The sequence below is a fragment of the Micromesistius poutassou genome (assembly GCF_964030765.1).
Source record: "Micromesistius poutassou genome assembly, chromosome: 12".
Taxonomy (NCBI): Eukaryota; Metazoa; Chordata; class Actinopteri; order Gadiformes; family Gadidae; genus Micromesistius; species Micromesistius poutassou.
In genome coordinates this window covers 19024329-19051890 of record NC_140282.1, presented here as the reverse complement: position 1 = coordinate 19051890, position 27562 = coordinate 19024329, and the positions used below count along the sequence as shown (strand labels likewise).

The following is a 27562-nucleotide window of genomic DNA, read 5'->3' as shown; positions in this document are numbered from 1 at the left end:
AGTTTTACCTCCTATACGCTGATAATATTTTCAGACGTCCCTTTTGGCTCAATCAAAGTATCGCATACATAGTGCATTCGCCATGTGGTTTGATACATTCGAATTGTATTGTATTGTATTCTATTGTAGTGATAGATACATACACAATTATGAAGTTGTTTACGTCACATTAAGCACAAAGTAGCACGTTATTTTTGGCGCTCGTTGTTCACGAAAGAGAATGAGCAGAAAAAGCAGAGCTGAGCAAGTTCACTGAGGAATAAAGGCAATGTTAATTAATAGTCTCTGGTCAATATCTATTTGGAAAACAGTTAAATTGTCGTATCCATGATATTTCCATCCTTGGAAGTTTTTATTACTTTTTGGAAATAAGGATGTAAATAAGATCAAAGTTTGCATACACGCTCCTTTTTACTATAATTTTGAGGTCAGATGATGCGCGCATGGGAAACCTCCTGCACGTTCACAGCAAAAGGAAAAGGCGAAAGGCGAATAATAGTTTTGATCCTTCTGGCTTTCCACCTCTACTGTCGCAGACAGTGACGTACGCGATCCCTGGATCTAAAATCCAAGATGTCAGCTCCCATAAATCAAAGTGCCAGCCCATCTGTCGCGGGATTTCGGGCTTCACTGCGCCAATGAGCAGAACCAATTAAATGAATGGGCCGCCATATTTTTCTATGTATTTATGTTATTGGCACATGTTGGGACGTTATCAGTTCGATCGATAATCGTTTTCTTTTCCTAGGACTGCGCATCAAGGATAACTAGCCGATCCCAGAGCAATGTTTATCAATCGATGTTATTTTTCCCCAATCGTTTTTCGCCCCTGAGGAAAAAACACTATACTTTGAAATGCAACAAAAACTATGATTGCAAAACGAATAATATCTGTGTGAAATGGTACCGTGTCTTGTATATGTAATGTGTAGTAGGGATATACGATGCCTAATTCATAATAATCCTCACACAATACAGATACAGACAGCTTCGCAATGACCATTTGACACTTATTTTAAAACAATACTACCGCCTTTATATTTAAACGTTGAGCCAACATTTATTTTTCTTTAAAGACGTATCGAATGTTCGTAACGCTTTGGCCATAAGTCGGCCCTTTGCTTATCGAACCACCCAACCTGTGTTTTAATACAAATCCACACCGAACGTTTGGTTAAAAAAAACCAAAACGTATACAGAACCACTCCTATGGCAGAAGCATGCTCTGAAGTCGCTATGTAAAGATGTATTGCTGCAGACACCGAAATCTCAATTGTCACATGTAGGCGGCGACACAGAGCACCCCTTCTGTAAAAACAACACCATACCTACTCTCTCTTCGGTCTTAAGTGCTGTGGCACATTTGAGTGACCATGGAGTGCGTTCGCCGTCATGTAGTTTGAGCGTTAATACGGCACGATTGCTGGATGAAGAAAACTTTTGTCTGGATCAGGTCTGAAGCAAGTGGCGACAGTGGAAACATGGCTGAAGGAGATGTTCTGCACAGCAAAATAAGGCTCCACGATGGCATTGGAAGTGTAAACAGCTCCGAGAGCTTCAGGAACGGTTATGTGAAGAGCTGCGTCACCCCTCTCAAACAGGACCATCAAAGGGGATTTTTGTTCAACGTGTGCAGGTTTTGCAACGAAGACATTCTCAATTCAAAATTGTTTAAAATTTCAGCCCTTTATGTTGGTGCATTTATATTTTTTCTAGTTTCTTTTCTTATTTCTAGGGGTTTACAAAGTGACTCGCTTTGGGATTTGCGGACTTTTTTGTCGGGGTTCTCTCAATCTATCAGTCCTTTATTCAGCATAGGCTGTGCATTCTTCTTTTTAACATTTTATCTGAGAAGGAAAAAGAAAGAAAGTAATACCTGTTGGCTCCTATCACTACCAGCATCATGTTTCCTTGGAGATTTTTTGGTTTTGCGGTTTTTGCAATGGGGAGAGGACCAACACCAGATGCAAATGGTGGGCAGGTTGTTGTTCGTGTTGGGATGTGTAGGTCTACTTACACTGATCCCGACTTTGAAACTCAAACACAGTATTCTTATACTGTTTTTTGCAAGCGTTGTATGGTTGGTTTCGTTCACTAGTTTAACCGGCCTGCCTCCATTATTAAGGCCATTCTTTGCCTGCTTTGCCGGGATATGTGGCTCACTGTTGGGACTCGGGTTTGACCATTATTACCCGTCGAGGGAAGTACCAAATAGGATTTCCAGCGCAGAGGAAAAGGTCCCAGTGATCAGACCGAGGAGGAGGTCCAGTTGCGTTTCATTGGGAGAAACATCAACCAGCTATTATGGAAGTTGTAAGATGCCCCGCAGACCCTCCTTGCCATGCATATCAAGAGAACAGGTAGGTCCGGCTGCAGGTGCTCTTTGTAAAGTACACCTAGGCTTACTACCCGTTCATGCAGAAAGCACATTCACAGAAAATAAATGTATAAAAGAAGACATGACAACAATTGAGCACATTTTATTCTTTGTGGAATCATTTGTGTAATTTGCTTTATAGTGCCTCTAAAGTTGTCCCAATTGTCAAAAATATAAATATTTGTGAGTGGGCATATTCATTTGAACATTGAACATTGAACATTTCCTTAAATAAGCTACCCTAACGTCTTGACCTATCACCTCAATTGATGTTATGTTTTGTTTTATGTCTAAGGAAGTTTCAAGTCTTGTTCACTTGGTATAATGTTTTTTTTTTTTACAAAAAGCATCACAAAAATGTTTACAAAAACATCAAACGTCATACAGCATCACACAAACATATTTAAAACATCTTCCGTAACATTTAAACATCTTACACATTAGTATTGTTATCAAATTATAAAACATTGCTAGTGCAAAAGCAAGTGACCTATACTGACCCTGTCACCATTTAGAGTATAACCCTTGGGTTGCCTTTGGGTATTAAATGTGCTGTAGAAATACATTTGCCTTGCCTGGTGTGCCAGTTTCCTAATTATTCTCTCCTTTTTATGCTTAATCTGTCTAGATTGAGTCTATTTCACATTTCCACCCAAAACACATTTTTGGTTAGATTTAATACATTGTCATATAATATTTAGATTAAGCCCACATCAAGTGCATATTCGATTCAAATACTAACAGGCACTTTTCAAATTGTCCACTTAATACAACCTCTCATGTGCATTAAGCCTTGCAAGCAAAGTAATGTTGAAAATTAAGGAAGATTGCTGCCTTGTTTACAATATGTCTGTGTATACAATTGTATCAGAATTGAAAAGGATAGAGTTCACAAATTTGTCAGGTAACTGCTGATGTGGACTGACGGATTTGAGGCTTTTACCATTTGAATTTTCATAAATATTTTAGCTCATTCTTGAACTTGCAGCCCTCAGTAATGGTTATCACACACGTGGTGTATATGCATTGACTTGAGCTTCCGACTCTTGTTCTGAGTTACTTACTGATTAATAATAGAGTCGGATTAAGGCATTTAGGCAAACACAGCTCATCCTGACTTTTGACCCGATGTCACCAAATGGTAAACCGGGTCCTATATGTCAGACTGAGTCCTGTCACCCTACTGTGGGATTGGCTGAGCTGTGACATGCACACTTAGTCAGTTGATTGACAGCCAATTTAAATAATTATTTTTAAATGGAAGTCAGGTGTTGAGTGTACATGCAGGGGGATGTTGCGTTCATGGCGTTTTTGTTCGACACATTTGTTTACATAGGATGTCGTCTGCCTTACTGAACATCCACCCAAAGGCTTTCCTTTGTTCAAACACAAACGGAATGGTTATACTAAAAGTATAACCCACAAAACGATATGTATATGTTTAACAGTTAAACATTGTCACCTATACAGTCAATTCCAAGACCACATCAAGTGATGTTAGAAAAATATATGTACATGCATATATCTTTATATATTACAACAAATGTGTTTAACTGTTGATGTAACAAATGACACTTATGTTGTAATTGTATATTATCCATTAGGGATTCATTATTTGTTATATTATATCTTATACATTTGGCATGTGGCACCACATAGTAAACACTATCACTGCATCCAGTGTTTACCCTTACTTAACGCACACACACACACACACACACACACACACACACACACACACACACACACACACACACACACACACACACACACACACACACACACACACACGTAAATATATGTACATTAATGGGCACACAGTTTAAGCAGTAGGTGTGCATTGGAGTGTTTACAAGCTCAATCAGATTTTCTGTTTGGAATTGCTGGGCTGGCATTGTGTCCTTGTATGATACACAACACAATTCCAAGTCTGCTGCTAATTTCTGTTTATCTCTATTCTTAACATATTTTAAAACATAAAACAATGAATCCACCACATCTTCAAGAGCTCTTTGGGAACTATATAGACATAGGTTGCAAGTGCATGTTGTCTGACTTTGTAAATAAAAGAAAAGCAGATGTAGCCTTTACCACTTATTAGGCTGTACAACTATATTTTTGATTGATACCTTATTCAACGATGTTCACTAATGGATACTGTATGAATGGGTATGACTGAAATTGGAGAGAAATAATTAAATAATCATTAATAATGGTTGTACACACCTATGATTGATTCACTGTTTACACCAGTGTGCATCTCACTCGCTTGCAAATAGGCTTTACTTAAAATGGATTCTTCTCCACAATTCTTACAATGAAATATTATGTGAAGACTATAATCTGCTTTGGCCCCTTTCATTAATATCAATATGCATGTATACCACATTAATAGTGGTATACATCAATTATTTAGAAATGTATTTTGTGTTGGATTCACCTTTACTACTAAGTCACACATACAAAATGCAATATGATAGAAATGTAAAGGTTACTATTTCCTGTACACAAGTTGTTGTACAGAGGCTTTCATTGCAACAATATAAAACGCCCTAATTTGCAAGAGAGACCATATAAGAGGAGGTCCTGGCTAAGGAGAGGAGAAACTGGCATAGCGTCCCTGTTTTGTGTGGTTCCCACTCGTGACGAAGGGGTCTAGAGGTGGTGGTGGGTGGGTGGGTGGGTGGGTGGGGGTTGAGATTAGAATGCAGGCAGGGGTAAATAATGCTCTTAACATCCCCCCCCCCGTCCCCAATACAACGGGCTGCAGAGAAAGACTGGGGAGGGACGGCGGGAGGGGGGTAGAAGTGAGCCAGCGTTGAAACAGCAGTGTGTCTTTCAGATGTCACGTTCTGTTGCTGTAAAGCCATGTGGAATGATATAACATTGACGTCACAACCCAGTGACGTGCAACCTGGCGACTGCAAAAAGGGAAGGGGGGGAAAAAAAGCCAAGTTTTACTAATCGCCCAATAGAATATAAAAGAGCCCAGCCACCAGCTGGGATGGGAAAGGAGAGACGCAGAGGGTGTACATCAGAGGAAATGTGCTTTGGTGAAAAGCAACGGAACATTGTGTTTGTGGCTTGTGTAAAAATCGAGAATTAAATCCATGCAAATGTGTTTTTTTTATTTGGCCTATTCAAATATATTTGAATATATATGTATATATATATATATATATATATATATATATATATATATATATATACACATACCAAAAAAAAGATACATATTTGAATTTTATAAATATGTATATTTATATATATTTATTAATAATAATGTTTTTTATATTTCTACTTGCCATAATCCAAGGACATGCAGTTTAAAACCTTGAAAAATGTTTTTCAAGGTGTATCATTTACATTTTTACTGAAATTGCTGGGGACTAGCAGAGCATTACATGTGAACTCTCGCCTCTCTGGGTATTGTATTGTAGTAATAGTGTTTGTGTGTTTCTCTGTGTTCCAGTCACCAAGCATTTACTGCTGTGTAAATTCTCAGTCACTTACCTCCTTATTTAGTTGTGAGAAAATTGCTCCTATTGTCTCTGTTAGATTTTTTGTGTAAATTATGTACACTTGTATATGGAGTACATGCAGACCTTTATAGATGCTAGAGGAAAATATTGTTAAGCCAATATACTAAAATATTCTTATGTTTGTTTAAGTTTCCATTATCAGGAAATGGAAGGGCTGAAAAAAGGTTATTTCGTATTTGGTTGAAAAGTCAGACTTTGAAGTTTAGTCTTATTCAGGAACTTATACCCACTTATACCCACACACATAGCTTTTCAAGATGTTTGAAATTTGGCCCAGCTGTAGTGTAAAAAAAACACCCAATGAAGTCGTAGCTGTAACAATCGGGTTCATGTTTACCTGTTAAATGCACCAACACAATCTTCATCAAATAAATTGTCTTAACTGCCCTCACAGTAATCAATGCACATGTACATGTACATCCATTTATCATGTGCTCCACGTAGAAACAAAACAAAAAGATGTCCAGACTGTTTTGCAGCAGTACATATGCAAGCGGATCTAAGCCTATTTTCTCCTCCGTCTTTGTTTAAGGTGTTGAGTTAGTGGAGTGGCTGTTAATTTTCCCTTGTCAGTAGCCAGACATGAAGAGTTGAAGGGGTTAAGCTGTATGAGGTGCCGTGTGTTCGGCTGACTGCAGATTGAAACAGGATGCAGTGACTGCATTGTCAGCCCTGATGGTGTGAGTGCAAACAGATGAGGAAATGCTGGAGCGGGTACTCCAAAACTCGGGTTACCTTGGAAACGGTTTGCGTCATGATCACTAGCAATTAGCTTGGAGCTCTTTAGTTTTTATGATAGCTCTAGCAGAGCTTGGTAGAGCAAATTTCACTTGAAAAAATCGATTAATTTGAAAATATTCTGCATAGTTTTATTTTGTTAATTTGCATTCCTTCAAATCACTCATTAAAAAAAAAATCCCTTCTAAATGGCAAGTAACAAGGCTAAGGTTAGGCGAATGATGACAAACTCTTTCCAACCCAACGTCCACTGGCTGGGAAACAAAAATAATTAGTTGAAAATTAGTTTGGAATCTTTGGGGATTACGACATCATTTTTAAAACGATAGAAACTCGGAGCCCCGTATCTTTGAAGTCAGCGTGGAGGTCGTTGAACCGCGTGTTTACTGTCGCTCAGCCCGGCAACAGGCTAACGTCGGCGGGAGGGACCGATACCGCATAGCTCTGTCCAGATGAGGGCTTGTGAGGTTATCAGTCCGCCACGATGGAGGCGATAAGAGCGAGTTCTCGTGTTACTTGGATGCCACGGGTGATACGGTTTTGTTCAACTAGTTTGAAATAATCTCTTGTACTAAAGTGCACGATGCTCTGTCTAGCAGGTTTCCTTTTGTTGTTGTTTTTTTTCTTTTTCTTTTTTCTGTTGGTGTTAAAAAATATATATATATTTAAACTTGCTACATTTATCTGTGTAGAGGAAAAATAATAGTGCATGACCACTGTGAAACTCTTATATATATATATATATATACTTGATTTCCTTTCTTCACTCCCTCCCTCCCTTTCTCTTTCCATCTTCCCATTCTTTGAATTTCTGTCTGTCTTCCTCCGTGTGTCTGTCTTTTGAAAATGGTGTCGGCAGCGCTGCTTTTACACCAAAAGACTGTTGCTAAGTGACGGCTGACGTCAGCCGCAGCTACAGAGGAGGGCTTGTGTGTGTTTAGCAGCTGAGGGCAGATCCCACTGAAAATGGCCAAACTATGAAGCAGTATTAGTCACTGCATTGAGGAACATAGACTTCTACCTATAAGAGAACAGACTTTGAACGACTGTGGTCTTTAGATTCCCTATACGTTGTGTCCATAATGGAACTGTACAAAGTATTTTCATGGTATAGATTGTATTTTGGCCTGGCTAATCACCACCCCTTTTTCCTCTAGTTTCTCTACTTTTTTTACTCTTCATTTCTCACAGTCAACCCCCCTCCTACCCTTCAATCAGCTCACTATGCACCCATGTGCAATAACACACAACACAGACACAGACACACACTATCTCTCGCCTTTTCTCTCTCTTTCCCTCACAGGCAACACAGGTTGACATACCAGATTAGCGTCCACAAGACATGTGTGATCTATTTGTATATATATATATTTTGCTGTGTGGATATCTTCCTTATCCAGCCGTGTTTCTTAGTTTAATTGATTCTTGGAGATCCTTTTCTCTCTCTCTCTCTCTTCCTCGCCCCCTCCACATCCTGTCTCCTTCTAAGCTTGCATTTATCTCTCCCTTATTGACAGCAAGAGAAAAATGTATCTGTTACGTATATAGCAGATCAACCATGCAGGCCTACAGCGCCCTGCTTTAATTCATGGCATCATAAGAAAGCGCATTTCCCCTTTCTCTTAACAATACAGTATCATTCCATTTCTCTTAACAATACTATGCATATGGTTTCATCCAATTGATCTAAACAATACTGTATGTACAGTATCATTCCGGTTATATTATAAACCATACTACAGGATCATCCTATTTCTCTAAACAATACTAAACAGTACCATCCCATGTGTCAGGATGTCTGGGTGAATTAGTTTGTATACCACAATCTCACCCCCTAACCGCTAAGCTCTGTCAGAAGTTTAATGAAGATAAGGATAGCAATGCGGTCCCAATATGTCACACATTGAAGTTTGTTGTTTTTCCTAGTTTTTTCCCCCCAAGTGTGTGGATGTGTGTGTGTGTGTGTGTATATGTTTAAGCTTATACACATTAGTGTGTGTGTGTGTGTGTGTGTGTGTGAGACATTTGTGCTGCATATTTCTGTCAGGTCTCTGGTGAAGTTAATGTCACGTGTCTGGGCAGAATGAGGACCTCTTTAAGGTGACACACACTGGGTGTGTGTGTGTGTGTGTGTGTGTGTGCACGGCGTACAGCTTCTAATCTCACCAGCCCGTCTGCAGCTCACACACAACGTGCACTGCGCTGATAGAGGCTGCACGGGGGCTGCTCCGGTCTGTACTGTTTGGGAGGGGGGGCCTGGGAGTGTCATTAAGGCCAACGCGGCAGTGTCTATGAGGGACCCTTCAGAGCCCTTCCTACCTGCTGTCGGGGTGGATGCTCGGACGCGGCTCGCGTCACCACAGTTACGAGGGCTGGGATCGCGATCGGTGTTTATTCGATTGCTTTATGTATTTTATGCACGCTTCGTGTCTTTTTATGGACAAACCGAACCAGACCCCATCACTTTCATTGTACGTGCCAATATACTTAAAATAATAAACCAATTCAGATTCAGAGATTATGTCTACATTTTTGCAAAATATTGTTTTATTGCTGGATTGTAAATGCCTGCTGAATGGGGACTCAAATGTGGCCTCATCTGGTTGTGTGTGTGTGTGTGTGTGTGTGTTATAGCCTCGCTCTCCCTCTCCCTTCTATTCTGGGTCAACCAAGGACTAGCTGTAGCACGTAGACCTCCAGCCCCCTGACGCGGCTACAGCCTGCCATCATAGACATGGAATTTAGAAAATCCCCATATTTCTGAAATTTCCAGAACCGCTTCCATGGACACACGAGGGGACAAAAACATTAAAGAGAGAGTGTTGGAATGTCACTTTGCGTGCCCCACGGCTCCACTGCCATACAGCCACTCACATACACACACAATCAAGAGGGTGCATCAGCACCACGTCTGAACATATTTAGGCTCATGACAAAACATCTACTTCAGCGGTTCAGCACACCAAAATCAAAGCGAATAAGGTTGCTCGCTCGCACAAGGTTGCTGTGCTAACCACTAACTTTTTCTGGCAGCAATTGAATCAGCATCAAGCAATATCGCTAAAATAATTTAGTTAATTTTTTTTTAGAATTTGTCTTTGCCATCGACTTTGTATGTGTTTCGTCGAGCCTTTGCTTTTGGTGTAAACACGTACGGTTAAAACGTATTAAAAGAGAAAAAAAAAAAAGTATTACCGTCAAAACATATGAACTTAGAGAGAACAGAAGTATTTCCGTGCCACACAAAGAACTGTGATTTGGACATTTGAGGTAGAATTGGGCGGGATGCAGCTCGGACCTTTGTTCTACTTCCTTCTGCTCGCTATACCTGACCCTGGGCCTCGGCCCGGCAGCCCGCCCGCTCCCGTATTTACGAAGCAGGGCATTTGTGTTGGGTGACGTTGGCACCACTTTGTGCGTTTATGCTTCACAGTGTAAATGTTGATCAGATGTCTGTCCTGACCCCCTTCCAGCCCTTTCCCCTAAAGAGGTCCGTGTTGGCTGACATTCCTCAGATAGGACTTTGAGATACCCTGCTCTTTAGCGAGCCACCATTCCTGAGTGGTGACTGCATTGTGTTGAAATGCAGTGCACTTGTTTAACACGCACACTTCAATATACTTTTTTTTTCCCCTCATAGATTCTTAAGCAATATTGCTGCAATTAAAAATCAATCAACTACAAATGACGCAAGTACATTTGTGTCTCGAGCGCATCACATTCTCTGGTTTTGATTTCTGAAGCTGTGGTGTAGTCCCAGCTATTACCCGTCGTTGGTGATGAGTCTTTCTTTGTGTTGTTACACTACTGTCTCTCTGGCCCGGTGTCCATGGTTCACCGTGTCCCTCCCCGGTGGAGTGTACAGACCGTTTTCCTCACGGAGACACTTGCACCTCATTACGCGTCTGCAGCTGAGCACAAGGGACCTCAGCACCCTGTGCTCTGTTGTTCCCAAAACACATCATCACCGCGCCGCTCACGGACCCTTCTCTGTAACCTATCATGTCGTTGCGAGGTTACGCAATGGCAAACTTTTCCGCCAGGCTTCATAAAGGATATCCACTTAAAAGTTGCCTTGGCAATGTCAGGTGTAAGGTGATGTGCTGTTCAACGCAACAGTGTGCGTGCGTGTGTGATGTACAATGTGTCGTTGTTTGTTGCCAGGCTATTACCTGGCTGGACATATGCAGGCAGTGCACTGGTGTGTGTTTTTTGGAACTGCTACTACTGAGAACTACTAACACAAAGCGAGAAAGGTTCATGGCATTAAACAGACATTTTTTTCACACAGCTTATTGACGTTAAACTTCTACATAGCGGAAAAACCGAACGTCGTTATTTATGTTCTACTGTTATTCCGTCTTCCGCCTTCGTTCTCCAAAGTTGTTCTGATCTAACCTTCGAACGCACGAGCCTAAAACACGGTGGGGTGGTGGTGGTGGCCACCGCCGTAGTCTACGCGGCTACTGTTGGCTTCCACACGTTAGAAACATGAGACCAAACGGGGAATAAAAAAAAAAGGTAATGAGAAAAAATATCAGTGTGGCAATTTGAGACATGTGCCGCTGTGTGCAGTAGTGCTGAGCCTTACCTCTGCACCCCACCACGGCCTCCACGCCATTAGGTGACAGGGGGACAAGATCCAGCATGCTTCCACTAATTCACCCCACGCATTGGCTAACCCCCTCAAAGGAACACACTAACCGTTATTATCTTTGTCCTATGGTCTACTTGTTATGCCTTTTCTGTGCCAGAGATTGGATTATTTTCCTATGTGTAACTATGGCTTAGTGTATTTGAAGTAAGCAAATCCCTTACATGTATTTCTGTTGGAGTATAACTTAATAAGAGGGGCGATGTGGAAGCTGTGGTACGAAGCCATTTCCTATTTGGTGATGATGTAGCGGTGTCGGAGATGTAGGGATGTAGGTGGTAGTGGTGGTAGTGATGTAGTGAGAAAAGGGTTGGTGAGGAGGAAGAGGTAATTGAGAGGTAGTGGTGGTAGTGATGTGTTAGAGGTGGTAGTGATGGTAGTGGTGGTAGTGGTGGTAGTGAGGTGTTAGTGGTGGTAGTGAGGTTGTTGTGTGACTGAGGTTGCACTGTTAGTGATGTAGCCGTGGTAGTGAGGTGGCGGTGGTAGTAAGGTAGGGGTGGTAGTGATGTAGTGGTGGTAGTGAGGTAGGGGTGGTAGTGAGGTAGGGGTGGTAGTGAGGTAGCGGTGGTAGTGAGGTAGCGGTGGTAGGGGTGGTAGTGAGGTAGGGGTGGTAGTGAGGTAGCGGTGGTAGGGGTGGTAGTGAGGTAGTGGTGGTAGTGAGGTAGGGGTGGTAGTGAGGTAGTGGTGGTAGGGGTGGTAGTGAGGTAGTGGTGGTAGTGAGGTAGTGGTGGTAGTGAGGTAGTGGTGGTAGTGAGGTAGGGGTGGTAGTGAGGTAGCGGTGGTAGGGGTGGTAGTGAGGTAGCGGTGGTAGGGGTGGTAGTGAGGTAGTGGTGGTAGTGATGTAGGGGTGGTAGTGATGTAGTGGTGGTAGTGATGTAGTGGTGGTAGTGATGTAGTGGTGGTAGTGATGTAGTGGTGGTAGTGATGTAGGGGTGGTAATGAGGTAGGGGTGGTAGAGAGGTAGTGGTGGTAGGGGTGGTAGTGATGTTGTTGTGCTAGTGAGGTAGAGTGGGTAGTGAGGTAGTCGTGTTAGTGAGTTTGCGGTGTGAGTAATGTAGTGGTGGTAGTGAGGTAGGGGTGGTAGTGAGGTAGGGGTGGTAGTGAGGTAGGGGTGGTAGTGATGTAGTGGTGGTAGTGATTTAGTGGTGGTAGTGAGGTAGTGGTGGTAGTGAGGTAGTGAGGTAGTGGTGGTAGTAATGTAGTGGTGGTAGGGGTGGTAGTGATGTAGTGGTGGTAGTGATTTAGTGGTGGTAGTGAGGTAGCGGTGGTAGTGGTGGTAGTGATGTAGTGGTGGTAGTGATGTAGTGGTGGTAGTGATGTAGCAGTGGTAGGGGTGGTAGTGATGTAGTGGTGGTAGTGAGGTAGGGGTGGTAGTGAGGTAGTGGTGGTAGTGATGTAGTGGTGGTAGTGATGTAGTGGTGGTAGTGATGTAGTGGTGGTAGTGATGTAGTGGTGGTAGTGATGTAGCCGTGTTAGTGAGTTTGCGGTGCGAGTAATGTAGCAGTGGTAGTGAGGTAGCGTGACTGCCCTTTCGACTGCCCTTTTGACCCCGCCCACAGCTTGGCTCAGAGAGACAAAGTGCGTATTCACATGCTTGCTTGTATTGGCCGGGCCGTGAGGAGTCAGGCGTTAGCCAGTGTTTATGAGAGTAGCCTGCTCTGATCCCATGATAATGCCAGATGTTCCCTTACAAGGCTTCAAACCTCCCTCATCTAACATGTCCATATCAGGTATAGGCTTCCTGTCGTACGAAGGGCCCCGGGGCCCCTGCACTAGCCTGCTCTTTGGCCCTGCTCAACGCTGCCTTCTTGATTGGAACACTAGGAACCCTAAAGTAGGATCAGCACGCACACGTGGTGTAACACACGTGGAATCGTGCCAGCGTATTGTCTGTAAGTTTTATACATTAGGGCAATTGTAGAATGGGGATTGTTTGTGTTGTTGATCCCTATACCTCGCTATCTTCCCTCCTTACGTGTGTTCTTTAAGGCAAATTGTTTCAGACAATGATGGAGACTCTATTAGTTTATGTGGGGCCAGGGTATATTTAGCTTCGCTCTGGTTATCTCTTGAGAGGATAAACACACAGCCCATTGATTGACAGGCCATTTACAACATTTATTGTCCCACCTCCAGAGAGCCTAGTCCTCTTTCCTTTAAATAACTAAGACTTCCCTAGGATTCATTTGACATTTTCTCTTGATTGGTTATACAGATTTATTATTTTATTTGCTACATTTCAAAATTGGTAACCAATCTTATTTACATTTCACAAAGACAAAATCAGTTAGTTTCTAAATCTGGTAGATTGGGAAATGCTACAGCAAAAACAAATTCAGTGTAAGCTATCGTGATCATCTGCCATAACTTACAGGATGTTGTAAAGGGAGTCAAAGTTTAAAAGGGTTTGTCTTGGGGAAAAATCCCATGCCAGTGTTTCTGGTCTTCCTGAACAAGATAATAGACTATTTTCCTCACACAGCCCTTTTGTTTCATGGCCCATGTCTTAACTGCTATGTTGATGGAAACATGAAAAAGCACAGACAGATATAACCTGCAAGTAACACACACCCACACACACACACACACACACACACACACACACACACACACACACACACACACACACACACACACACACACACACACACACACACACACACACACACACACACACACGCACACACACACACAATATGTTCTCCTTGATTGCAGGATTTAAAAACTCCTTTGCTGGATGGTAAATTGTGAGAGGCAGCGAAGGTAGGAAGCTGACCCCCTTAGCTATTGAACCCTTGTAAACCAGGGCTTCATACATTTCTGTCAACATATTGCGTCTGACGGGGTGTGCGTCACAGAATTAATGGTCCTTTTCATAATTGCTTACGTTAAAATTGGATAATCCTGAATCCTTTTATGAACATGTAGATTGGCAGAGCAAAGCGAGCTAAAAGGAGGGAAAAATGACTATTCATGGTATTTACACTTGGGCTCGCTGCCATCTTTAGTAAAGGTCACAACTGCCTACATGCTTGCCAGCTTTTCTTTTTGTGATGGTGATGCATTGCAAAGGTGCGGGTCGACGGAGGATATTAAACACAGATTAGGTGTAACCTGCATGTAACGCAGCAAACAGCCTGGCTATTTATAGGGGCATTCCTGAACTGTAACATAAGAGATTCCAAGTAAGCTCTGTAGTTCTCTCATACAGATACACACATTTCTATATTAATAATAATATCGTCTTACAGATATTGGGTCCTTCGGTGTTTTCTTTATTTTAAAGAGACCAAATGTTTGTATTTTCCGTGCCTGAATCTGATGGATTCAGGCACACCTTTTACTTTACTATATCCACTGTGCAGGTTAGGCCCAAGCTCTTGGTGTTTTGTTGCAGAGGGTAAGCAAAGTTATCTCAACAGCTCTGTTTTTTTTTTTTTTTTGTTACTTTAAATCTGATTAGATTGCTTTGGCTTTCAGTCCAGAGCAGCTGTCTGTCGCTATGATGCAGGGCTACGGTTCCACAGGACTCCATCAAATGCCCGTGTTTGTTTTTGACTTTGTGGATCAACATACAAGAGGGGGTATAGAGGGAGAGCACAGATTTTATACTTACTGTTGGACTTACAAACAGAATATTATTTTGAAGGGTAATTTCTATAGCTATCTGCACAACGACCTAAAGTCTTTGTGTTGCGAACACAGCCCCATAGTTATAGGTTGGTCGGTCGGAAACATGCTATTGTGGCAAAAAGTTCATCATTGACGTACTAAGGTTGACCTTACGCGGATTGTGGAATTCTTGTTGTTCCTGCAAACACGTGTTTGTCATTATGGAAGCTCTGCGAGGCCTGGCAGGTAGCCAGCAGCAGAAACCTCCACCACCAGAGTGGACGCTGACAGCCCGAGTGGAGACCTCGTTCTCTGTATGGAATCACCGCATTCCTGTTTTCATGATACACCCCGTCAGTCAGCACGGGTCACATTAGCCCTGTAGCTGTCACGGTTCATTTAGGAGAATTATAATTCATTCTTTCTTACTCTCTATCTTTTTGAGTGCGATAAAAAGGCAAACAAATACGCTTTTCAGAATTCCTGTCCGAATGTGCACAATTCAATATGTAGCAGCTCATCAACATTGCATAATTTGTTTCCCAGTGTCCTCATTATCTGGTTTGTGTAACGTTTTAACAGATCCGCTGTCAAACTCCACAGTGTGTTAAGTATTAAAGTATAGCAGCTTGTATGAAGTAAGTAATAAACACGGTTCGATGTACCATGACCAGGACAAATAAAATTGTCAAAACCGAGTTATCAAAATTGAAAGGATGTTGAAACATCCCAGAAAACGTGTCTTCACGAGCACTGCATGATTCACTGTAGTTACCAGAGTGAACATTGTAAAAACTTTACTTGATTAAAGAGTTGATAGAGTGCATATGTCCAGCTGCCTAACCACAAGCCCCCCTCATTAGTCGCTTTAAAACAAGTGCTTAAAAAGGATTATATATTTAAAACATTCTATCTTTTATTTTATTGGACATCTTGCTTTAGTATAATAAAACCAACATATTTTTTTCAAATTTAAATTTATTTTCATTTACAACTTTTGCCATCATTATTATTATTATCTTTTTTACTCCAATTATTTTTTTTAAGAGGGCAGATATTATCATGGTATCTAAAAAAATAAACATTACAGTGCCTGGACGTACAGTTGAGCACTCTAATCATTTTCTCCTCTGTGGAAAGGTTATGAGTACACAAGACCGTTTTAGCCAAGCGTGTATATAGGCCTGATTGCCATCAACAAACTCCCGGAGTCTGGTTTATCTTGTGAATACGTGCTTGAAGGATTAACACAGTAAAGAAATGTGGCGGCGTTAGGAGACGGGGGGGGGGGACCACGAGACTGGTGTTGGACGTCGGGAGCTGTGGGTGGGGGTCTTGCGTGTGTGTGTGTGTGTGTGTGTCCATATATGTGACTTTGATTGTTTTTCGTTGGTCTTTACTTGTTGGGATGAGAGTGAGTGGGGGCTAGGGGGTTGGTTTTGTCATGTCTTGTCCTGCGTCATCGGCTGTGTGTGTCTGGCCTGGTGTTCCTCAAGCAGGTAGCCCCGGGCTGAGCAGCTGTAAATCAGCAATGCTTGCAGCGGCTCATGCTCTTGAATGGACCACTGGAAGGCTTTATAGCAGCCCCGCGCGGTGCGTACATGCTGAAACACACCCTTCAAATGGCATTCATTGCAAAACTCTCCGTCATGGCTGCAAACATTTAGTATACATTCGGGGCACGGAGGGGTTTGTAAATGTATGTGCGTTTAACAAAGCACAAAGCGGTTCCTTTGTGGTTGCCTGTATGTCACACGTCCATTCCGAGTGTAGAAATGAATAGAGAAGGACACCAGTGCTTCATCGGGTTTACCTCACCCCAGGTGGACAGCGTTTTGCCTTGCCCTCTCTTTGTAAGAGCACTAACCACAAATGCAAATGCCTTGATGGAAGCACACCGGAACGGACAGTGGGGCGCGCTCAGCTCTATGCAAAGCCAGGCTGACGGGTACAAGTCGGCCACAACGAGGTGTGTCAACCTGCTGTTTTGTCATTTGATCTTGACACCGTGCCGGTGTCATTAGTGATGAGTGAGCCATATGACGCAAATGGTTGTAAACAAACCCAAAGGGTTTGGATGCATGCGACGTCAGTCTTAGCCTATCGTTACACAGCAAGCCATGCATGAGATGGTTATTGGACACATCGTTGACCGATTTTAATTTTGATAAAGCTATGAAATTGAAACATTGTGTTTTTAAATTATCTCCAGTTTAGCTCTTGAGTTAGTGTTAGTGTTAATTATGCGTACATGACACAAATAGTAAAGTCAATCGCTTAGTTTCTTATCTTTACATAATTTTAAATTAGCCTTTGTACATGCAAATTAAAATACAATTCTCTTCAATAAAAAATAACAAGCGACATGGAATTTGACTGAAGTTGGTATAATTTTCTCAAGATTAATAATATTGGCTCATTTTAATAAATTGTGCTAATCAGTTTTCAGAGTCTTAGCATGCCCTTTCTTTTCTATTGCGCCATTCCTGGAACATTGTTTCAGAATTCAGAAAAGTGTTTGTTTATCAATTATAAAAAACCTTGTTGTCATATACAACAGCTAAATGTTTCCCTTAATATTATCTATGATAACTCACCAGGTCCAATTGTTATTTCAACGTGATTTCAGTAGAGACAAAATCAAAGACTATAGCAAAAATAATCCTTCCCCCCCTTTCCCCCCCCCCCCCACAATACTACTTCTACTACTACAAAAATAATAACGCTAGCAATTAAAGTTGATCAGACAAACCTAGTTTAACATTCCCAGTGTTCCTTTTACTTGAAGGCTTGAGGTATCCTGATAGATACAGGTACCTCCTATTGTAATAATTGTAATCATTTCTACAAAATCACTTTTTATCCTCGCACAAGCATGGCCCGGAGCTGACCTCCGCTGGTCCTTTGTTTCCTACAGCAGTGCGTACGCCGACTGCTTTCTTTCCCCCCCCCTCCATGTCTTTGTCCTTTGTCATTATTTTTGCTCTATTGTATAAGGTGATGTGTGGGCCTGCGTTGGTCTCAGCCCTTGTAAGACGAGCGCGCGTGTGTGTGCGTGTGTGTGTGTGTGTGTGTGTGTGTGTGTGTGTGTGTGACGACAAGAGCCCATTCCTCATTATCAGGGCGTGCGTCTGTAGGGTGGTGCTGACGCGGTGTGTCGCGGCGCTGACTGACGTCAGCACCGCCCCGCTTCTCCGTATAAACGTCCTCTGGCTGTCAGAGGCAACTTCTCTCTGCCTGCCCCACCCCCCCCACCACCACCACCACCACCACTGCCACACACACACACACACGCACATACGCACATACGCACACGCACGCACGCACACATACGCACACACACACACACACACACACACACACACTTTCTCTCCAATTCTGTTTTCTATACGCACATTCTCTTAAACATGTTATCTCTCTCTCTCTCTCTCTCTCTGTCTCTCTGTCTCTCTCTCCCTCTCTCTGTCACTCTATCTCTCTTTTTCTCTGTCACTCTCTCTCACACACACACACACACACACACACACACACACACACACACACACACACACACACACACACACTTTCTCTCCAATTCTGTTTTCTATACGCACATTCTTTTAAACATGTTATCTCTCTCTCTCTCTCTGTTACTCTCTCTCTCTCTCTGTCTCTATATCTCTCTCTCTCTCTCTCTGTCACTTTCTCACACACACACACACACACACACACACACACACACACACACACACACACACACACACACACACACACACACACACACACACACACACACACACTTATTAGTGTGTTTAGTCCACCTATCACACCAAAGTGCAAGAGCCCTGCTCATATAACACCCAGCTGCAACTAACTGATTGAGCGGTAGCCACTAGCTGCCATAGCTTCTATTAAAAATGAGATGACAATATTACACACCGATAGGCTCATGCTAAACAATTTCGGCCGTGGGTCTTGTTTTTTACGAAATGGCTCCGGGTCGTGTCTTTGGTTCTCTATAAGCTGCTCGCCGATCCCCACAACACTATTCAGAAGCCATTCTCTCGCCTATTGTCAAGCTACCAATCACAGTCCTCCCACAAATAACTCATTCTCATGCACACGCTATAAGACCTGCACATGTAGGTGTGCCCGGAGCCGCTGGTACTGGTCGGACTTCTGTGCTGGAACGCCACCGCCGTCTCACCAACTGTCTATGAGACTATAGGCTTCCTTTTGTTTCTTCATGCAAACTGTTATCATGTTTTGCTTGTTGTCTTCTTGTGTGTCATCGTGTGCGCATATGCATGTGTGCATGAGAAGGCAGTTTTTTATTTTTTTTTCTGGTCTTAATGTGTTAATGTGTGTCCATGGAGGTCTGCCTTTATGTGGCGAGGGCCGGTCTGTCTCTGTGTGCGGCGCACACTACACTTTTTTGTTTGCATGGTAGAGCCGTTGAATATTCTATTCGATATATATTCTATTTCATAGATTATATTCATACCATCTCCTCTCCTCTGGTCTCTTTTCTTTGTCCTTTACTGTGCATTCCCTCCACCCGCTTCTCTTTTTTGCTGTGCATCTCTCCATCAACAAGAAAATAGCCAACAACCTGGCGACCCCCCCCCCCCCCCCCCCCCCCCCATGCTGTTGCCATGGTGATTGGAGCATTGTTTGCTGGCCTCTCTGTTGGGTTGCCATGGCAGGGCTTATTTGCCATATTAAATGTTGGGGCGGCATTGTACAGATGCTGATGACAAACATCCAACATCCCACTTTGATCAATGACGAGCTGATAAAGACACCGATGTGTTTAACGCGCGGACGAACCGTCACCTCCCGTTCCTCGTTGTAAACAAAAGAACATACATTGCTCACTGCAGCCGAATTAGAATATAATTAGACAAACTGAAACAGTAATCGTAGTTGACCCCTGCTGCTTCCCTAGTCATGTGATGTATTTAGCCAGCATGCTTCCTCCTGCTCATCTTACACTTAATAGTTTAAGAATTTACCTTAAGTGACGCAGCCACTAATGAAGATGGAAAACAATATAGTTGTAGAATTTGGGGTTGAATTCGAAGTTCTAATGGATATAACTTCTCCATTGGTATTTTTTAATGAAATAATATACATTTTCTTGGGTGCATTATATGTATATGTCAATTGGTTCACGGTGACAACCTATGATCTTAAATGCATAATTTAGTAATTTTAGAACGTGTTTTGTTGTTTTTATGACATGATGTACGGACAACTCAATATTGATCAGAAGGCATTGAAATGTGTCTGTATATCTCATGGATGCAGATGGGATACGCTGAGGTTGTTGGCTGTGCTGCTTACATGGGACAGACCCGATGCGTTTCGCCCCCTGGTGGTGAGGAACTGTAGTCCAGTTGGAGGGAAATGTTTACTGATTTGTTTTAACATGGCAACCTGATTGAAGACCTTAATTGTTACGGTAGTCTCCTTATCTACTTATTATGATCTTCGGCTTTGGAGCGATCAGCACAGACATTTCATTTTTTTATTTGTCAAGATGTGTTTCTCCACAAGATTACATTTGATCTACAATTGATTTTATTCGTCATTTAATTTTTATTAAATTTTTATTTTTTATCCTAAATGTTAGTGGAGGATTAGGCTTTTTCAACTGAGGATATCATGTGCCACTTTAACTCTACACCGCCTGTGTACAGAACATTAATGTAAGAGGGAGAACCTATTTAGTAATAATAAAAAAAATAACCAATGATGTGCATGATGCCGATTGACGTCGTTTGAGCCAGATCGCATTTCACAACTCCATTGTAGACGTAACATTGTGGTTGATGTGGTTTGGTTTTCTTATTTTGCCTTCTGAGAATTGCTCAGTTTGCTATCTCTTTGAGGTTCAAAAGCACAGCCATGTGAGAAAGTGTATCTTGCTTTGCAGGAAATAAAAGGAAAGTCAATGCAAAGACTGTAAAGATTTTTCTAAGCCCCTTTCATTGATACCTCCTTTTCGAAAGCCAGGCATTTTACTGGAAACACATGCACATACACATGCACACGCACGCGCGCGCGCACACACACACGCACGCACGCACGCACACACACACACACACACACACACACACACACACACACACACACACATTCTCTAAAATACAGAAGCTTACAACCACACTTATTTGTTTCAGATAGCGTTCAGTTTCAGCCAGCGTTGTTGTGACATGTGTCTCTTGCCTGTTTTCCAGATGATCTTGTGGGACTGGGACCTGAAGCACTGGTACAAGCCCCAGTACCAGGTCAGTGAGCAGCAACCCAGTGCCCTCTCCCAGTGCACCGCAGTGGTCTGTCAACAATGAGCCACCGGCATCAAGCATGTTCTCAAATATGTCCAATCTTCTTTGCTGTTTTCAAATCAACAACTCTGAAAGTGTGTGTGTGTGTGTGTGTGTGTGTGTGTGTGTGTGTGTGTGTGTGTGTGTGTGTGTGTGTGTGTGTGTGTGTGTGTGTGTGTGTGTGTGTGTGTGTGTGTGTGTGTGTGTGTGTGTGTGTGTGTGGCGGGGGGATTCATGTCACAATGATACCATGAGCTAGAATGAGAAGAGCAAACGGGGGCCGTCACATGGGGCTAAAGAATCTCTCACTCCATTTAGTCGCTCACACGTCTGCCCTAAACCGGCCTTCAACCAGCCTACCTTGTGCTGCTGACTCAACCAAATGTATTCAAGACAATACTAGAACCAGCCTGTAGATGCTGTGAGGACGTCCTACCCCTTACACCCACCGCGCGTCGCCCCAGCGTGTTGGGGAGTCATCCTGTGTCAACCCGGGTTTGAATCTGGTAGTCGGGAGTCTTTTTTTTTTTTACCCACTGTTCTTTCAACTAATCCATATGTACATGACCCTAACTGACCCATACCCTCTGTCTGTGTGTTCATTCACGGTGTGTGGTTGTGTGTTGGGTCATGGTCATGTTAGTCTATGGGTGTGGGTTGGTTCTATGGGTAGGTTGGTCCATGGTTGTGAGTTTGTGTGTATTGTTGTGTGTCTTTCTATGGTTGTGTGTTAGGGTATAGGGGCGTTAATGGTTGTGTGTTGGTGCATGGTTGTGTTAAGGGCTGATTATGGTCCCACGTTCACGCAACGCAAGGGGGTTAACTTACGGACCCCCTACGTCCTTGCGGACCCTCCTTGCGTCCACCGACCTTCCGTCGAGGCGACGCAGCCGCAAGGGCTGTGATTGGTCCGCTCACTAAAACCCGACGCAGAACCAAAACAGGTTCCCGACTGCGTCGAAGCGTCTGCGGTGTCATTGCGTTGCGTGAACGTGGGACCACAATCAGCCCATTAGTCTACGGTTGTGTGTTGGTCTATGGGTAGGTTGGTCTATGGTGGTGAGTTGGTGTACGGTTGTGTGTCTGTCAATGGTTGTGTGTTAGTGTACAGGGGTGTCAATGGTTGTGTGTTGGTGAATGGTTGTGTGTTGGTGAATGGTTGTGTGTTGGTGAATGGTTGTGTGTTGGTGCATGGTTGTGTGTTGGTGCATGGTTGTGTGTTGCTGAATGGTTGTGTGTTGGTGAATGGTTGTGTGTTGGTGCATGGTTGTGTGTTGCTGAATGGTTGTGTTGGTGCACCGTTGTGTGTTAATCAATGGTGTGTGTGTGTGTGTGTGTGTGTGTGTGTGTCTTGTTCTAATTCATGGTAACTGTCACCACGTTGTGTGGTGTGTCGTTGTTGGTTTTTCTACCGTGCGCGGTCGTGCTTCCTGACGCACGCTTGTGTTTCACCAAACATGGTTTGCGATTCACATCGCGCGGCGGTCGTGTGTTTACCCGTGGTCAACGTGTGTACGTCATTTGGTGTGTTTTCTCACGACGCCAACACAGCAACAAACAAAACCTTGTATGTAAAAAAAAACAACAACAACAACAAACAGCGGTGATGCGGTAATAAACGATAACCCATGGTCCGTGGCGGGGGCAGGGGGCGGTGAGCGGCAACGGCGTGGACCTGTCGGTCATCAACGAGGCGCGGAACCTGGTGTCAGAGCTGCTGACGGACGCGTCCCTGCCGCCGCACGCCTCCTCCTCGCTGCGCAGCGTCTCCAGCCTCATGGGGACCTTCTCGGGGTCCTGCCGCCCGCGGGTCAACCCCTTCACGCCGTTCCCCGGCTTCTACTCCTGCGACCCGACGGCCGACGACCCGACGGAGAGGCCCGACAGGAAGTCGCTGAAGGTGAGTTTCGCGGGCCGGGCTGACCGCGACGGGGGGGGGGGGGGTGTGTGTGTGTGTGTGTGTGTGTGTGTGTGTGTGTGTGTGTGTGTGTGTGTGTGTGTGTGTGTGTGTGTGTGTGTGTGTGTGTGTGTGTAAAGTGATCGCTGCGTAATGCGTAAAGTGTGAGGGAGGCTGAGGACACCCGCTGTGCGCCCCCCCCCCCCCCCCCCCCCGGTGTTCAGTCGGAGGAGGGAGGTGTGGCGGTCACGGTAACGTGCCGACGCGTGCCGGCGTGTCACCCCTTGAAAGCTCATTTTGCGTAAAGGAAATGGTACGGCGTGCGACCAGCTCATGTATCGCGGATGTATCGCGGAAACAAGCGTGCATAATTGGGCTAGTCTGATATGGGAACGAAGTAGTGCGTTACATAGGCAACCAGGTGTGTACACTCACATGCATACACGTAATAATGTTCAGGTAATCATGTGTTTGACTGCTGTGTTGAATGAATGAATGAATGAATGAATGAATGAATGAATAAAAAAAACCGTATTTTTGGTTTTAATTTCGTTCTTCTGCACATCAGGGGCTGAACAGCCGGAGCAGCCTGCCCACCCCGCAGCTCCGACGGGGCTCCACCTCCTCCGCCTCCCCGCCTCTCGACTCCGCCTCCTTGCGTTGGGAGCGCAACAGTGGCAAGAGAGCGCACCCCGACGTGCACCTGACCAGGTACCTAGTACACCCCCCCCACCTTAACCTGACCAGGTACCTGGCACACTTACACCACCTTAACCTGACCAGGTACCTGGCACACTTACACCACCTTAACCTGACCAGGTACCTGGCACACTTACCCCACCTTAACATGACCGGGTACCTGGCACACTTACCCCACCTTAACATGACGTACACCCCCCCCACCTTAACCTGACCAGGTACCTAGTACACCTCCCCCACCTTAACCTGACCAGGTACCTGGCACACTTACACCACTTTAACCTGACCAGGTACCTGACACACTTACCCCACCTTAACCTGACCGGGTACCTGGCACACTTACCCCACCTTAACCTGACCAGGTACCTGGCACACTTACCCCACCTTAACCTGACCAGGTACCTAGTACACCTCCCCCACCTTAACATGACCGGGTACCTAGCACATTTACCCCACTGTAGCTGACCAGGTACCTGGTACACCTCCCTTCCCCTTACCAACCAAGATCCCTGTAGCCTTAAAGTTAGCGTCTTCATGACATAATGTGTTTTAAAGTAAATTCCAAAACAAAACATTTTTGCATGTTGTCCCTTTTAAACTCTTCTGATCTTCTGGATCAATGTCCATACACTTACATGCTCCTTACTGGCAGATGAATCTGTTGTGTAGTATCCACTTTGTGCCACAGGACAGCAGCAGTGCACCAGTTGTTGCAGCCAATAGGCTTCCATTGATGGCAATTCTTTTAGTTGATCTATTGACATTGTACTATGAGTACCAAAGAATGAAATGTTTTGTCTCCGTCTGCTACTAGAACCCAACCCCTACAACAACAAAAAATTAAATAACTATGAATAAAAACATAATAAAAATGTACATAATTGCACTTTAATTTCTGCAAAAGAATCGTGATGAATTGAATGCGTTGTTGTCTCTTCTACTCCAGCTCAGGGTCTATGTCCAACGGACCCAATGCCAACCTGCTGACCATCCCCAAGCAGAGGTCCTCCTCCGTCACCCTCACCTACCACGCAGGCTCCAGAAGAACAGGTGGGGCGCTGCTGCTTTTGTCTCTAGAATGGCGTCATTATTCCCCTTGATGCATATGCCAGGGTGTCCGCGCATCCTAAAAAAGTCTTAAAAAGTCTTAAAAAGTCTTAAATTCATGTTTCTAAATTTAAGGCCTTAAAAAGTCTTAAATTCGTTAAAAATATCATATGCTTGTCTTAAATACTGTAACTCAAGGTCTTAAATTTGTCGGGGCAGGACTATTTATTTTTTTATTTTTCTCGTGGGACTTTTCGGGAAGGACACGTAGAGAGGCTTCTTTCTTGCTAGATACTTGGTCGGAAACACGCCGTTAAACTGCACTTGTGCTTACAGCTTTTGAACCAGAGAGCACTGAGTATCACTTTATGTTCAATAAACAGACAAAAAGTCAACTTGAATGAGTCTCATTGAGTGACACACATGCTATGCTTGGGTTGTACTACAGCGGGATCCCCCCCCCACCATCGCGTGCTTTAGGTCTTAAATTTCATTCAAGGTGGTATTAAAAAGGTCTTAAAAAGTCTTAAATTTGACTTGCTGAAACCTGCAGATACCCTGATATTCATATTCAAAAGCAAGGCGATAGTTGTTTATCATTGAACGTGTTTTTTTTTACCTTCCATCTGCACACTGCATGATTGTCATTATGGTTATTGTGGTTGTCATTGTGTTACTAGACCAGACGGTATTGCACTATGTGTGTAATGTACACCACTTTTTGTAACTTTTATGAATCTTGATTGCTTTCGGTGTATGTGTTTGTGTGTTTGTGTTTTCCGGCTGCAATTCTCAATATTTCTAGATTGGTTAGTGTATGATCTTAAAGGTCTGGTGTGTATAATTAAGAAGCATCTAGTGGTGAGGTTGCAGATAGCAGCTAACTGAAGACCTCCCCTCAACCCTCCATTTCCAGTGACAGCAGTGGCCTGTACTGGCCTGTAGTGACAGCAGTATCAAGTGTCATGTGATAATGATCCTTGATAGAGTCAGGTCTTTCGTTATTTAATCATTAATTGTAAGCTTACAAGTAAAAGCGATTTTCTTTTGTGAAAAGGCAACAATCAATTTACATAGCACTAAGGTGGATTTTAGAAGGTTTTTAACCTGTGAATAATTTTGGATAACTAATCACAATAAGGTATCTTGGTCATAATATGACCAAGATACCTAATTGTGATTAGTTATGTACACTGACCATGATTCATATCATGAATCATGCATCTGTAGTGGTGAACTACATTCATAGACCTGTAATGACAGCTATCTTTTATACGCATTGTTAATTCATCTCGATAGAAGGTTTACAGTTAGGGTTACAGTTGCAAGAGGGAGAAATTGTGTGCGCTTGCATTTACATGTATTTTGAAATCATGTGATATCACATAAAACACAATCAATCAAAAGTAGCCAGAACCGTGATTGGAGCGTTGATGCATCAAGTGGTAAAAAAGCCTCTTGTCTCTCCCACCCAGGGGTGTCCCCCAGCCTGAGCCCTCTGGCGTCGCCCACGCACAGCCCTGCCACGGCGGGCCCCGCCCCCGCCTCCACCTCCTCCCTGCTCGCCCGCTCCTCGCCGGTGGAGTTTCCAGACACGGCCGATTTCCTGACCAAGCCCAGCGTCAGTCTGAGCACGCACAAGCCCATGGACTTCCAGCAGGCCTACCGCAGCACCACCGCGTCGCTGTGCACCAGGTAAACACCTCAGGGGAGGGGCCTACCGTAGCACCACCGTGGGGGTGTGCACCTGGTACTGTATACACCCCCACCTGACCTCAGGGGAGGAACTACCGTAGCAGAAAATGGAGGCGGTGGATGTCCAGTCGTTTCAGGACATGGGGTCGACCCGTCTAACTAACTAAGACGGGAGCTGGAGATCAAACCGGCAACCTTACATTTGCCAGACAACCTGCCTTATCTCTTGAGCCGAATCAATTTGAACAAATCAAAAACGGTATACACTCAGAGTGCCGAGAAAGCGTTTGGCCCAATTCCTTCAGACTTACTTACTACGTCTTTCTTCTTTGTTGCCTGACTTGCGTGTGTGACGTGTGTGTGTGTGTGTGTGTGTGTGTGTGTGTGTGTTGCAGCTGTGGACGTCAGGCGGCGAAGGGAACGTCCAGTGGAGACGCTGGAGAGAGCCAGCAGCCGCACCCCACCGACGCCCAGCGAAGACGCTCAGGTCCAACGCGGAACAGTACAATGATCATTACTTCATTATCCGTGGTGGAACAGTACAATGATCATTACTTCATTATCCGTGGTGGAACAGTACAATGATCATTACTTCATTATCCGTGCCTTCAGGGACTTTATTTACATGTGTGTGTGCAGTAAGGCTGCCAGCAGTTATGTCATTATCTCTGGATGCAGGCCCATAAAGATCTCTGTGACTGTAATTGTTGCGCTATAAATTGATTTGTATTGGCTATGTGCTGCCATCTATTGGACAACACACAAACTTCACAAATGGGTCGAACTGTAGGACACAACAAGTACAACCTCCAATGTCGGTTAGATTAAATTAGATATACCTGCAAACAAACAGAATGACTTTGATGTTTTATAATGTCGTTTTGGTCAATGTTTGTCTTCTATAATATTATATTGAAATAAGCACCAAATCTCATAGGCTTCAATTAGCCAACAAGTCAAAATGCACTACAACAATACGTTGTAAGCGAATGCGTC

General features: G+C 43.7%; 1 protein-coding gene across 2 annotated transcripts in view; it reads left to right on the top strand.

Moving 5' to 3' along the window:
- The first annotated feature begins 1350 nt into the window (after nucleotides 1-1350).
- Nucleotides 1351-27562, top strand: part of pde3b (phosphodiesterase 3B) — a 38421-nt gene continuing 12209 nt past the window's right edge. The window contains exons 1-7 of one of the 2 annotated variants that reach the window (XM_084476665.1): nucleotides 1351-2360; nucleotides 21142-21192; nucleotides 22877-23128; nucleotides 23694-23836; nucleotides 24771-24874; nucleotides 26347-26566; nucleotides 26962-27053. In XM_084476665.1, the coding sequence (XP_084332791.1) occupies nucleotides 1428-2360; nucleotides 21142-21192; nucleotides 22877-23128; nucleotides 23694-23836; nucleotides 24771-24874; nucleotides 26347-26566; nucleotides 26962-27053 (1795 nt within the window). In that variant the 5' untranslated portion in view covers nucleotides 1351-1427. Of the gene's footprint in view, nucleotides 2361-21141; nucleotides 21193-22876; nucleotides 23129-23693; nucleotides 23837-24770; nucleotides 24875-26346; nucleotides 26567-26961; nucleotides 27069-27562 lie in introns of both variants that reach the window. The other variant, XM_084476664.1, reaches the window with a different exon arrangement.